The sequence below is a fragment of the Diadema antillarum genome, unplaced genomic scaffold (genome assembly GCF_040938485.1).
Source record: "Diadema antillarum isolate AM-2024a unplaced genomic scaffold, OU_Dant_1.0 seq00000533_RagTag, whole genome shotgun sequence".
In the NCBI taxonomy this organism is placed as follows: Eukaryota; Metazoa; Echinodermata; class Echinoidea; order Diadematoida; family Diadematidae; genus Diadema; species Diadema antillarum.
In genome coordinates, this window is record NW_027271484.1 from 1,262,492 (window position 1) to 1,276,637 (window position 14,146).

At 39.0% G+C, this 14,146-nt stretch overlaps 1 protein-coding gene across 1 annotated transcript; it reads right to left on the reverse strand.

Moving 5' to 3' along the window:
- Positions 1-357: 357 nt before the first annotated feature.
- Positions 358-13,414, reverse strand: LOC139734570 (ESF1 homolog). The gene is made up of 10 exons (XM_071645346.1): positions 12,770-13,414; positions 11,944-12,302; positions 10,602-10,756; positions 9,933-10,046; positions 8,729-9,015; positions 7,667-7,837; positions 6,249-6,388; positions 3,627-3,747; positions 1,606-1,685; positions 358-828 (listed from the first exon to the last, which is right to left on the reverse strand). Exons 1-10 carry the CDS (start codon positions 13,395-13,397, stop codon positions 358-360), a joined length of 2,526 nt encoding a protein of 841 aa, XP_071501447.1. The 5' UTR covers positions 13,398-13,414.
- Positions 13,415-14,146: the final 732 nt, after the last annotated feature.

A 14,146-nucleotide genomic window follows, 5' to 3' on the forward strand; every position in this document is an offset into this window, starting at 1 on the left:
CCCCCCCCCCCCCCAAAAAAAAAAAAAAAAAAGAGGGGGGAGGGGGAGGTAAGAGAACCAGACACAATCATTATCATGGTTGCAGTCTGTTTTACCATGCAAGACTACCAATCATTGATAATCACTTGAAAATATTATTACACACAAACATAAAATATACCCTTTCGCTTTGACTATTGTTTCACCAAAATGTCACCATCCCTGTGGTATTCAATGATGGAAGAACCTCTAATAAATTTGATAGTCTGTCTGGCAAAAAAAAAAAAATCTGAACAATTTAATTTGGTTATGCTCAGAGCACAGTTAAAAGCTCAGTTTCAAAGATTTGCAAGCACACATAGAAATCTTTTCCTAGAATCATGAGGAAACTTTCAGTTTCTTCCTGGAATGATGCTGCTCAGTTTTGCTCTTGATAGATCGCACCAGTTGTGAAATGTCTGTGTCCTTTTTCCTCTTTTCCTGCACATCTTCTGACTTTCCACCGTGGCATCCTCCATCAGTCTTTTCTTCCTCACGCTCTTTTCTCCGCCTCCTCTTCTGTTTCTCTTCAATCAATGCTGACATCGCCTTGGTCTTCTTAAACTGGGTGTCGGATGGATCAATGGCGTACTCGTGGGAAGTGAAAAGGGCTTCAAATCGAGGATCCGACGCGTCAATCTCAAAGCTGTCCTGGGTGAGGTTGTCCTCGGTCACACCCAGTTTGCGCTGCTGTTTGAGCTGTCGCTTGCGTTTGCTCTTCGTCATGTTCTCACTTTCGATGATGCTCTTGAGATTAAAGTGTTGTTTGCCATCGTCTTCTTCATCAAGCATGAGAAGTTCAAGTGCAGCCTGGAAGTGAAAGCAAAGGTCAATAAAGGAAAGTAACCTCAAGCTATTTGTAGATGACGACAATCATTTGGATCATCACTGACCCTCTTCTGATCTGCCTTTCGTCTGTCCACCCTCCTGCTTTAATCCCCCTCCCTTACTTGTTGGGCTCCTTGCCCATGACTTCCAACCCATCCCTTTTGTTTTCTTTGTTCAGTGTCCCTAGCCCTCCCTTGACTGTTCTTGTCGTGTGTACTCCTTATATGTGATTGCTTTCCCTGCATGTTTGTCATTTTGCCTCTGACGCAGATTCTGCTAAGGATCGAAAGCTCAGGCCCTTTTTTTCTCCATCTAACTCCACTGGCTTGCCTCTATTGGAAAAGCAGTTTTCAGCAGTGTTTCTTTTTTTTGGTTTTTTTTAAACAAATACCACAGATATCACAGTAATACCAAGATTAAGTCTTGTTTGTTCTATATCCTGTTACAAAGACCTCATGCAATGTACACTATAAGCATTTCAATAATCACACATAACTATCATGCTTCCAGCATTGATTAATTACTGCAATTTTAGTATCTCTTTTCTTTACAGTTAGTTACACTTACAGGTGTACGAAGTTTACTTCGGAAAATGCAGAGATAAACCAAGGGGAAAAGTCATCACTTATATTAACAGTTGGTCTTTAAAAAAAAAAAATAAAAAAAAAAATGTTTTGCTACTGCTGAGCTTGCAATGGGGAAAATAAAAGGACTAAAGTCCAGTCAGGACATAGTAGCAGGTGAGGAACTTGGTCTAACCTTTTGCTGTTTTTCTTTGTCTCTTTCTTCCTCCGACATTTCTGTGCTTACGTCCTTCCTCCTCTTTTTGCTGCTCCCACCTTGAAAATGAAAGTAAAACATATCAACAAATCACATGACTTCAAATGCATATGTCAAGCGGACACTGCAAATATAAACCTGTTCAATAGAAAAATACACCTAAACTCGTATCACTACTGTAAAAGCAGAAATTTTCGCACATTTCCCACGACCAGAGACGAGCGCGAAAATAAAAGCATGCAAATATTTTTGCTTGCCTTATTTTCCAGTAGTTGATGTCTTGATTCCGTGGAATTAAAAACATGTGAAACTTCTCTCACCCTGCCGACTGCGACAATTACTCGCACGAAAATATCCACTTTTACCGTATCAGTTATTAGGACCACTATGCCATTAAAATACTGTTTGAAATTTATTCACAGTTCTTGACTTTAAAAATCCAACAAGAAATACAAACAACAAGGAAAAGTAGAAATTACGCGGTGCGTAAAATATGTCCCCGCCGGAAGTAGCATTTAGTAGCAAAATGTACAATATCGGTAAAAAATCAAGGTCAAAGGTCAAAGAAGTCAAAGGTCAAAGTTCTGTGTAGAAGTTTTGAAGCCCTCACCTAGTGCCATCACAAAAAGCAAACGGAATCGAAATCGGGTTAGAAATGGCGAAGGAGTAGCATTTTGTAGCCAATGTACAATATAGGTCAAAAATCAAGGTCAAAGGTCAAAGAAGTCAAAGGTCAAAATTCTGTGTAGAAGTTTTGAAGCCCTCACCTAGTGGCATCACATAAAGCAAACGGAATCGAAATCGGGTTAGAAATGGCGAAGGAGTAGCATTTTGTAGCCAATGTACAATATAGGTCAAAAATCAAGGTCAAAGGTCAAAGAAGTCAAAGGTCAAAATTCTGTGTAGAAGTTTTGAAGCCCTCACCTAGTGCCATCACATAAAGCAAACGGAATCAAAATCGGGTTAGAAATGGCGAAGGAGTAGCATTTTGTAGCCAATGTACAATATAGGTCAAAAATCAAGGTCAAAGGTCAAAGAAGTCAAAGGTCAAAATTCTGTGTACAAGTTTTGAAGCCCTCACCTAGTGGCATCACATAAAGCAAACGGAATCGAAATCGGGTTAGAAATGGCGAAGGAGTAGCATTTTGTAGCCAATGTACAATATAGGTCAAAAATCAAGGTCAAAGGTCAAAGAAGTCAAAGGTCAAAATTCTGTGTAGAAGTTTTGAAGCCCTCACCTAGTGCCATCACATACAGCAAACGGAATTGAAATCGGGTTAGAAATGGCGAAGGATTAGCATTTTGAAGCAAAATGAACAATATAGGTCAAAGGTCAAGGTCAAAGGTCACAACTGAAATTCTGTGTAGAAGTTTCAAAGCTCCCATGTAGTGCTATCATATAAAGCAAACAGAATTAAAATTGGCTCATAAATGACAGAGAAGTAGCAAATTGAACATTTTGATCACACACGGACGCACAGACAGACAGACGGACGGACGGACAGACAGACACACGGACACACACACGTACGGAGCCCGTTTCATAGTCCCCTGCTCGAACTCGTTCGGCGGGGACAATAATGCACCTTTGATGCAGGACAGGACTAGATAGTTGTGAAATACTGTACATGAAGCCATGTTCATAATTGTATCTCACTGCACAGGAATTGATACAATTCTCTCAATTTTGGCACAGAGTGCCATTTCCATCACAGGTGATGAATTGAGGAGATAATATCATTATAAGAAAAGTGAGTTTTTGATCCTGGGAGATATTACACACTAACAAAGGATAGAAAACGGTAATCTCTTGCATGTGCAGTTATAAAAGCATATTGCTTCTCTTTATACTTTACAACTGGCATCACAGTAGCAGACAAATACAAACTCATATAAACAAGTGACATTGAACACACTGAATTACAAACTAGACTGAAATGCACTGCTGAAAGGCAGATCTCTGTGTCTCAACTCAATGATGGACGCAAAATAATCTTTACCCTCCTTTCCTGTACCCTTCAGAGAGTCCCTGAAGTAAGAATCGTTCAGGTCAACGCCCTCCGGAAGGTCATCATCACTGAATGCTTTGTAGCTCTCTGCAGCATCCACCCCCTCCTGGTCCTGAAATATCGTAGCAAAAATGAAAAGAAACAAGTTCAGATTCCCTACTACTGCTTGTGTGGCTATTGGGATGCATGCCAGACTGTTGTGTGTGAGAGAGGGCCAGAACAGGCAATAAGCAACAGAGGTGGAAGGTACAATTTGTAGGATGAACAATATGAGAGAGATCGCTGTGTCAGAGAATCGGAAGAAAAATGTAACAGCAGAATATAGGAAGGACAAATAATACAACATTGCAGACAATAACAACAGCAGTGATGTTGATAACAGCAGCAATGGAAGGATCATCATCATTAAAGGGATGGTACAGTATTGGTAGAGGTGAGAATTGGGCTTTTAACTTTTTGCGAGATATCAAGAAACCGTTTGTAAAATAGTACAGAGCATACACGTACCTTTCTAAGAGGAATTCAAAGTTTATTTGATGAAAATCGGTTTGGGAATGGCCGAGACATCCACAAATAAAGTAAAACAAAGCGATCGTAAGGAAATGTGGGTCCAACATTTTATTAGAATTGCTCTGTTTTGGGTATCTCAGCCATTTCAAAACCAATTTTCATTAAATAAACGTTGAATTCCTTTTGGAATTACATGCTCTTTCATATTTCATGAGACATTTCTCATTATCTCAACCCAAAATGTTAGAAACCCAAGGATAGGTCTCAACCAAAACTATACGATCCCTTTAAATGGTGTGTACAGTTCTGGTCAAGGTGAGGATTTAGCATTTAACGTTTTGCGAGATATTCAGAAACCACTCTATGAGATGTCAAATAGCATGCAATTCTAAGGGATATCAAAAGTTTATTTGATGAAAATCGGTTTTGGAATGACCGAGATATCCAAAAACAAGGTGAAACAAAGAGATCCTAATAAAAGTCGTGGCCTGTCACCTTTTATTATTATCACTATTTTGGACATCTCAGCTATTTGAAAACCAATTTTCATCAAATAAATATTGAATCCTTCTTAAAATTACATGCTCTTTCATATTTCATAAGAGGTTTCTCATTATCTCACTTAGGAATGTTCAAAACATGAATCCCCACCCAAACCTGTACTGTAAAGTCCCTTTAACATCACAGCCAAAGCCGTAAATTGTGGTAGAAGGAGAAATATCAATGACTGTTCAATCTATGAGCAAGAATCAAGAATGAAATCAATTCATGCTAGCACAATTTGGAATATATGAATAGCCTCCTGTTTGACAGCAGTCTCAGTTGTAAAGCTGAACAGATTTTCCACAGACCAAATGGGCAATATACAGTAAACCTCGCATGAGTCGAAGCTCTCGGGACTGACGAAAATGCGTCGACTTAAGTGAAATTCGACTCTCGCGAGAGTCGATTTTTTTTTCGACTCACAGTTATGTACATGTATTATAGTACATTTGCAGGCTTATGTGTGTGTGTGTGTGTGTGTGTGTGTGTGTGTGTGTGCGTGCGTGCGTATGTGTGTTTGCATTCAAATTTGTCTGTTCTTGAAGATAATGCTCCTTTTTTATTCTAAATTGAACATGGAATTTGTATCAATACTAGTAGTTAAACGTAGTTCCGAGAATGTCTGCGCTGTAATGTGGCAATGTGCATGTGCTATGTCTATGGTGCAACATCTCTGTCAACCTACCTTGAGACAAACACTCTCCCAGGCCCATCCCACCTCCATTGAACAAAACTATTCAGCCAGCCAGGCACGCACAAACAAGCTCCGCCCACTTGGCCTGTCACTAAAATATTAAAGCAGCGATTGGTTGACCAAGGAGTTCTGGCTTGACATGGATAAAGTATGGATGTGCTGTGTGTATGGATAAAGTATATGGATCGATGTGCTGTGTGTATACATGTATACATGTGTATGTATTCGACATGCGTGCAGAGCGGTACGGTGAGTGTGCATGCTTACCTGCAGCAGGCCAGGGACGGGGTTCTGCGACATGCCGATTTTTTTTGTTCTCCTCTAAATGTAATGAGAATGCCAGACAAATCTTTTTCGGCTCAAGTGATGTAAACTACGTGTATTTTGTACAAAAGGGACTGAATGTTTTACTTCGACACAGCCGAAATTCGACTCTCGTACTTCGGCTTATCCAAATATTTCTTAAAGAAAATACATAGGGAAAAATCGGGACTTTTTATTTTGCTTCGAGTTAAGTGATTTTCGACTCACTCGACGTCGACTTATCCGAGGTTTACTGTATATGCGTAGCTTGCCAAAGTACCCTCTAAATCACCAAATTTATTTGACTCCTCTGCACAACAATAATACAGGCAATACATTTACCCGGCGCATAATGAAATCTCGGTCACCTTCATATAATACTGCCTTTAATGGTACTAAGTAAATTACATTAATTTGAATGATGATTAACTTAAAAAAAAAATACATTGCTTTCAATGTGTTCTCTGAGCTGTACAATAAGTTGGAATTGCTGAGATTTTTTTTTCCTTTGGGCAGGTATAAATCTTACATGTCTTTGAATTAACTAAATTGTCTCATCTTACTGTGTTTGGAGCCTCCTTTTTCTTCTGCTCCTTCCTCTCTTTCTTTTTTTCCTTCTTCTTTTCTAGATACTTCTCCCACGGTGTTGAGCCAGCAGATTCTGCTTTCTTAATCACAATTTCTTGAGTTGCTTCTTTCAATCCTGAAAGGAACATAGAGGTAACATGACATGATAAGAGAGATTTAACAAATAAAAGAATGAAATCAATTTTTGATAAAACTATCTTATAGCCTTATCTTTGGTGTACGTAAACCAAGCTTACAAGTATTAGTAATCATTTTACATAATTGGTATTACATCTTTCACACTACCTCTTTTGCAAAAACAGATTCTTGAATAGGATCCTTGAGAATGCTACTCTTGTACCAAGTCTCATATGAGAGGGGGAAAAAATTAAACAAATGAATGAATAAAAGAGTTTCTTGACATTCTGAAAAGTTAGCTATTCAGTGTGTATCCCTTTCTATTACTAGATCTGGATCTCCTTACTTCACCTTCTGTATACCTTAAACTTGAAATAAAGTTGGTTTACTGGACCATATCTATGCTTCAGAGTTCATCAAATTTTTCTCCTGCCATCTGACAACCCATGTCTGCCTTCCCATACTTCTGATACTGTCATGCAGACAGCCAAAAAAAAAAAAAAAAAAAAGAAAAGCAAGCTGGTGCAGCTGAAATACCACTTGTATGCACTCACAAATGCATCAGTGAATGAATTTGATCGTTACCATCATTGCAGATATACCTATTGCAAGCACTCACTGATGCATCACTGTATGTGTCTGATCATTACCATTAGGGAGCTTTAGATTTCCAGTGCAGAAATTTAGAAAACGATTGCAGTGACCATTTTACTCTAAGAGTCTCCCTCTGTGTCGTGTTGCAAAGTAGCTTTAGATTACGCGAGGATGCAGCTTATACAAATTAAAATGGTGCCCTCATATGATCAACTGCATGGAGTAGCTCTCTGCGTTGTGATTCCAGCAGAAGCAAAAATGGCCCAGAACTGACCGAGAAAACCTAGACAATGCGAGATCGATTTTGAAAAACAATTTTGCACATGCACAGAACAGGTCTGTTTTTCCTCTGAACGTCCACCTTGCAAAAATCTAAAGCTCCTTATTACTGTATGAGCTATTATTTTCGCATACAGATATTTTCACGCATACAGATATTTTCACGAATGGGGAGGTCATAGACATTTTCGCAAGATGTTGTTTTCGCGAATTGACACAGAGGCTATTGTAAACGCGCTATTACCCTAGCGCACTGTGATGTTTTCGCGTGTTGTTAAATTCGCGGTCCTACTGTGATTCGCGAAATTCGCGAAAATTAAACCCTCATGAAAATAACAGCTCATAAAGTATTGCAGAGGAGCAAAGGGTAAGATGCCCTCAAGCAGGCACAAATCCACCATACCTGGCTCCCAGGAAATCTCCATCTCCATCTCCTTGTCCTCCTGAGTCTGCTTCTCCTTGTCCTCAATCCCTCTCAGGAGGCTCCTGTACATGTCTATCTTGGCCTTCTCACTTGCCTGGTTCTTCTTCCTCTTCTTCTTCTTCTTGCCATCCTCACACTCATCTTCATCACCTGAATCTTGAGCTGCGAGGAAAATGAAGGCATGTGTAAAATATACGCATTGCTTAAACACCATATTCATACTCATAGAAAGACACATACCTTCTTCTTTTTCATTTCTTGTCTCTTTTTTTTTTTTTTTTACCAACAGGGACTAAATTTTGTTCCCTTGAATCCCTATAGGGTAATGCTTAATTCTATTTCATATGTTGATTGATGTGGAATAGTGAATTATGATTCATAACAGTGATGATGTTGCTAACTTTTATGGCAGGTAGATCAGATATTCAGCTGGATTCTCCTTGCCTGATACTGAAATTGTGATAATCACTGCCAAAAGACTTGCCACACAATGCTAAAATATGTTCATGCACATCTGAACTGTTGTGATATTAGAACTTTGTTTCATTATGACTTATGACAAACAATTAAAGAAATGACATCAAATGTGTGCTAGAAAAAAACTTGTTAAATCTAATGAGATTATTGTTTACTGATATAAGATTTAAATTTCGCACTAATTAAGAAGTGGCAATTACCAACATTTCTGTTTTTGTTATGTTGCATGATCTGGACAGAACATGGAATAAGGTGGTCCAACATCAGAGTCGTTTATCACAATTTACACAGTGGGTTTAAAAAAGAAATATGCTTGCCATATTGGTAGTAAAGGTAAGAAATCTTCCTTATGCTATCGCTATATAGGTGGTATGACATATCACAACACTTTGAGCTACCATTAGGCATAAATCAGATGCTAAACCATTTAGCTTGCATTTACAATCTATTTACACACTTTTAATGACCTATGCTATAATCATAAAAACCTGAATCAATACTTTTAAAAGACTTCTAGTAACAAGAAGCAGAGGAACAGCACTGATATAGTGTCACAGGCCTTACCATCCTCCTCTTTGATTTCTTCTTCCTCGCTACTATCATCCTCCTCGCTGGATGAGGCAAGGTAGGACTTAATGTGTGACTCCATCTCCTCCATGCTCTTCTTGCTGCCGAAGGCCTGCATCGTCTGCTGCGTTCTCCGCTTGTCGTCTTCATCCCACGTCAGCTCCACCTTGGACTGGTGAAGGGCAGTGGTCTGAAAGACCATGGGCTGGTACCCGGCCACGTCCGGTGCCTCCGTAGCCACCTCCTTGGGCTCCTGGTCAAACACAGTGTCATCTGGTACAAACCTGCCACGGTACCAAACAGAAAAATTTGGAGGCCAATTTCACAAGAATAATCACTCACACCAAGACAGGATAAAATTCATGGAGATGACAGATTTTGCTAAGCTGCTCCCACAGGACAGCCAGTTGGCATTATTACTACAAGTTGAAATTTTTATCACAATTCAAAATTGTTAATATGGCTTGAATTAATATTGTATAAAGTGGAAAATATTACTGCAAATTGGAATCATCACTGAAAGTTGAATTCATGGCTGCAAGTTGAAATTGTTATTACAAGTTAAAATTGTTAATGCAAGTTGGAACTGAAGTACTGCAGGCTGGAGTTATTTTTGCATGTTGGAATTGTTACTGCAAGTTGGAACTGTACTGCAAGTTAATATTGTTGCTGCAAGTTGGAAATGTTCCTCTAGGTTGGAACTGTACTGCAAGTTGGTATTGTCACTGCAAGTTATCAAAGTGTTACTACAAGTCAGAATCATTACTGCAAGTTCAAATTGCTACTGGAAGAAGGAATTGTTACTGCAAAGTGGAATTATTGCACATTGCATTATGACACAGGACGCTGACTTGCAAAGGAGTTATCCTCACTTTCAACTTTAAAGCAAAAAAACAAAAAAACAAACAAACAAACACTAAACCATTCAATTTGCATTTACAATCTATTTACACACTTTACCTATGCTATAGTCATAAAAGGCCAAATCACTTATCTAAAGAGACTTTTAGATATCAAGAACCTAGTTTATATCAGCTAAACCAATTTTCAGACATAATTTTCAGACAATTGTACATGTTTTGCCCAGAATCTGGGTTATATGTACACGCAGTGTCAACTTCCATCATAGCGAAATATGAAACATGGAATCTAAGGAGCACACATCCATTCAGAAGAGCCTTGGAAATTACGTATGCTTTACCTGAGATCAAGTCGGGATGAGCTAGTTTCATACTCCATGCCATCACACTGCTCGTAGATGCCATTTGCTGTATCAGCCGAGTCACACTCTACCACAGCGTAGTAGTATTTTAGTCTGCAGCAAAGACATTGGACGGTCATTCAAATATTGCTCATATATGATTTCATCTGTTGTTCCATGGTATTTGAAAAACCTGTTTGTTGTGCTCCATACATATATGTACAGCATGACCTTAGCCTAAAAGATGATTTAAAAGAAATAGCATCCATGTACCTCACAGACAAAAGCTGTGGACTTACTGACAACAAGAATTTCATGACACACTAGTGGGAGAGGTCTGAGCCAGTGACATCACCTTCTTTCAATGTGCAAAGGGAGAGGTCTGAGCCAGTGACATCACCTTCTTTCAATGTGCAAAGGGAGAGGTCTGAGCCAGTGACATCACCTTCTTTCAATGTGCAAAAGTAATTGTGACAGATATCATTGCTTTCATGATGACAAGGTACACGTTCTTGCTTTTCCCATTCTTACCAAATTTCACTGTTCTTAATTGTTTGCCACAACCAACGTCTCACTTGGTAAAATCTTTTGATTTCTTTAAGTCAACTTGAATAAAGTGGACTTTCCCTTGAAGCACAAGCAGTGGAAGCAGCTTTAATTACATCATACCTCTGCATCTGATACTTTCTAAGCTTCTCTCTGTGGTAGTGCTCTTTGTCGAGTCCCTCCAGCTTGCTTGTCTTCTCGTCCCTTTCCACCAGTTCCTGTGGTCCCTTGGCATCCTCTTCTTTCATACGCTGTAGACCAAACTCTGATGGATATATCTACACAGAGCAGAATGTGGAGTTCACATCATGAGCAGATAAACTTTTGAAGGATGAACAAGTGAGAAGGCTCAAACTGACACGAACGGGTGTAAATCATGTGAAAGGACTGGTCACGAGGAATTTTGATAAGAAAGAAAAAATAAGAAACTAGAGAAGCACTCTGAGAGCGCAGACCTGTGCCAAGCATGCAGCCCATTTCCACCCGCACTGATCTTGTTCTTCCACAGAGATCAGTGATTTCCACTCATACGTACTGCATTGTGTGCTGAAAGCCGACCGATTTCCCAATATACTGTAGAAGCCTTTGTTACGTCATAAACCCTCAGCTGCACCGCGCGCCTCGACCTGCAGCAGAAACTAGAGCACGCACTTTAGTGCGCGCATGCAAACCCTAAATACGCGCAGCCTGAACTCCCAAGTTCATTGACCCTACCTGCCAAATTATCAAAAATCCTTCATAAATTCCCCCAAAATTACCGGATCAATACGAAAAGTTAATTGTTTGTTACTCGTGTCATTCTAAACCTTTCCTGCAAGTTTCATCTCAATCCATTATCTACTTATCTACTTATTTTGAACACGGACAAACGAACAAACAAACAAACAAACTAACTAACTAAATAACTAACAAGCAAAACAACGGTAACGAAAACATAACCTCCCCCCTTGGCGGAGGTAATTAGTTACAGGATGATGTTGTGCAAGTAGTCATATTCATAATTAGAGTACCAATTTTTAAAGAAAATGTTCATCGTGTAAGATGGCAAGGATTCACTGAAATGTGAAAGAGATATTTGTGGAAACCATAGAGTGAATTAAAGAACTATGAGGGATGTTTTCATGGTCATTTGACAAGCAGCAAATACTCTATCAATACCTTTTACTTCTTGAACAAGTACCCACTGTAAACTTGGTTACAGCAGTGTGTCCTTGCAAAATTGCAAAATTCTTCCTAATAAATGCTGCTTCAAATCAACATTAGATTGTTTTAATGTTCTTGATGAAACAATTCCCTTATCTCTCTCCTGAAAACATGTACAAATGATATCACTTCATCACATGTATCCCAGAGACAAAAGCATGTCGATTCCCTTTTATAAGTTCCTAAAAATGATACGGTACATGGTCTGGTAAAAGATGTTTCACAAGGACATGGTGAAAAGCCAACTCAAACAGACACATACTGTCACAGAATGGAGGACACCCCCTGCAGGCTTGAAAGAGTTCAGCATTACAAAGAGGTCACTCGCAGAGACAGAGTCCCAGTCAATGTTGCAAACTGCCAGTCGACAACTTGTAGCCTCCTCCCTAGGAGCATCTGCATCAAGCTCTCCCCAGCTGTGGCTGATATCTACACCATCACTTGCCACGTCCAACTTGGTACTTGAGGAGGATGTAACAGGATGATCATCATCGTCGCTGTCTGATTCAGAGGAGCTGGTCTCAACATTTCCTTCACCACGAGCAAGATCGATACCATGTTGTTTCTGCCAGGATAGACTACCTTGCACATCTGACTTTCTGTTGGAATCTGAGAAAATCATCAGAAAGGGGAGATTCATGATTTTAGCGTTTTTTTTTAAGTATGCACATATTACAAGACACTCCGAATAATAAACATTCATTTTTATATGTAGTTATGTCACAAAGGATGAATTTGTTTTTCATCAAATTCAGCTTTAGTCCCTCATTCCTAGTGTTAATTACTGCACATGTAATTTTTCAGAAAGAATATCCCTGTCTTTCAATGTTGATTCATAGCAAACATCTTTTGATACATAAGTAACAGAAACAACACAATTTTGAATTATGAAAGCTGGTACAATTTCACACCATCAGCTTGAGTATACAATAAAAACAAACATCTGGACAAGTATTTACAAATCAATAAAAACATACTATGTCTAATTTTCAATATCTAGTGCAGCTTTAACAATGCACTCCAAGAACTGACAGTAAAGGACATTGATACATTTGATAGCTGAATCACATAGAGTTAGCTCTTCTTACCCATCAGTTGCAAGTTGTCATCTGAATTGTCATCACTCCCAAGACCACTTTCACCCTCTCCATCTGAAGTATCATCCTCATCATCTGAGGAGAAAGTGTTGCTGTGACTTTGTCTTCTATTGTCTTGTCCCTGTCCACGAGGATCTGCCAGGTTGATTCCAGATTTGCGCCTAATGTTTGCTTGTGTAGAGAAATTTGAATTTTTCGATGCGTTCCTGGGGGATGCATTCTTCCTCATTTTGAATGCCAACAGTACCTCTCGTCCACTCTGACGCCTTCTCTTTCGATTCTTTGTGTCTTCACCTAATCCCAACGTTGAATTCTCTCTTTCGGGAGAGTGAGAACTTTGGCCTGTTGCTTCATGAACTTTTTCAATCTTCACATTATCATCCTCATCACTATCATCATCAGAATGCCCGAGGTCATAAAATTTTCGGAGGTTTTCTCCTGCTGTCTTATTGTCGGGACGTCCTCGCTTGTCCACAGAATACTTGAGCTTGAAACGCTTGTCTGTAAACATCCCTTGAAAGCGCTTATCAATCTTGACTTTGCGTTCCTGCTTCGGAACTTCCCGAAACCTGGGATCTTTTGCAATAACTGCAAAGCGTTCATCACTTAGGATGTCCATTTTTCCTCTTGCTCTCTGAGAAAGGAAAGAGCGAGATTACAGAATTGTCAACATACTATCAAAAAAAAATTCTAATTTCTCATCAACATTTTCATGGCCACAAAAATCAAATAATAGAATGTCCATTTAAAACAAGAAAGGGGTTCACTCATCAAATAAATTAATTAGCTTGAAACCACAGCTGGCACAGGGAGGAATACAGCACTGTAAAACTGCATCCCACAAAGACGTTAAAACCCAACTGCCATAACATAATTTTCACTTATGTATAAGGTTTATCTTTGTGTAGTATTGTATCTGGTATGTAAAATGATAATCTGCCATTGTCTAACAATTCAAGTTACTGTCACCTAGCCCAAACAGACGCTGTGGGAAGCTTTTCGTGACTTCTTTACAGTGACAGGGCTGTCTATAGTTTGTGTCTACCTAATTACAGGCATAATACTCCGCACAGTGTCTGGTCGGGCTACTGTCTACCATATTATCTACTAATAGTATAGTATATAAACTTACAATAGTAGTACTATTGTAAATATACTATACTATTTGTATGTATTTAATTTGCTAAAAATTGCTTCAGCAGCAACTATGCATTTAGTATCATTAAGGACACATAGTGACGTACCACAAGGAAGAGCTTAAAACGTCACTGGCACTGCTATATTAACACTAGTATAGCAGTTAAAGACATTGACCATAGTTGCTATCTATCATCTATAACTACTAGGATCTATATCTAACATAAATGT

What these genes read in the sequence shown, in the direction of transcription:
- LOC139734570 (XM_071645346.1), bottom strand. Translation starts at nt 13,397, where the DNA reads ATGGACATCCTAAGTGATGAACGCTTTGCAGTTATTGCAAAAGATCCC. An exon ending in AAAAGGAGGCTCCAAACACA is followed by an intron (nt 3,748 to 6,248) that starts GTAAGATGAGAC and finishes ACGATATTTCAG; the next exon opens with GACCAGGAGGGGGTGGATGC. An exon ending in ACAAAGAAAAACAGCAAAAG is followed by an intron (nt 829 to 1,605) that starts GTTAGACCAAGT and finishes TTTCACTTCCAG; the next exon opens with GCTGCACTTGAACTTCTCAT.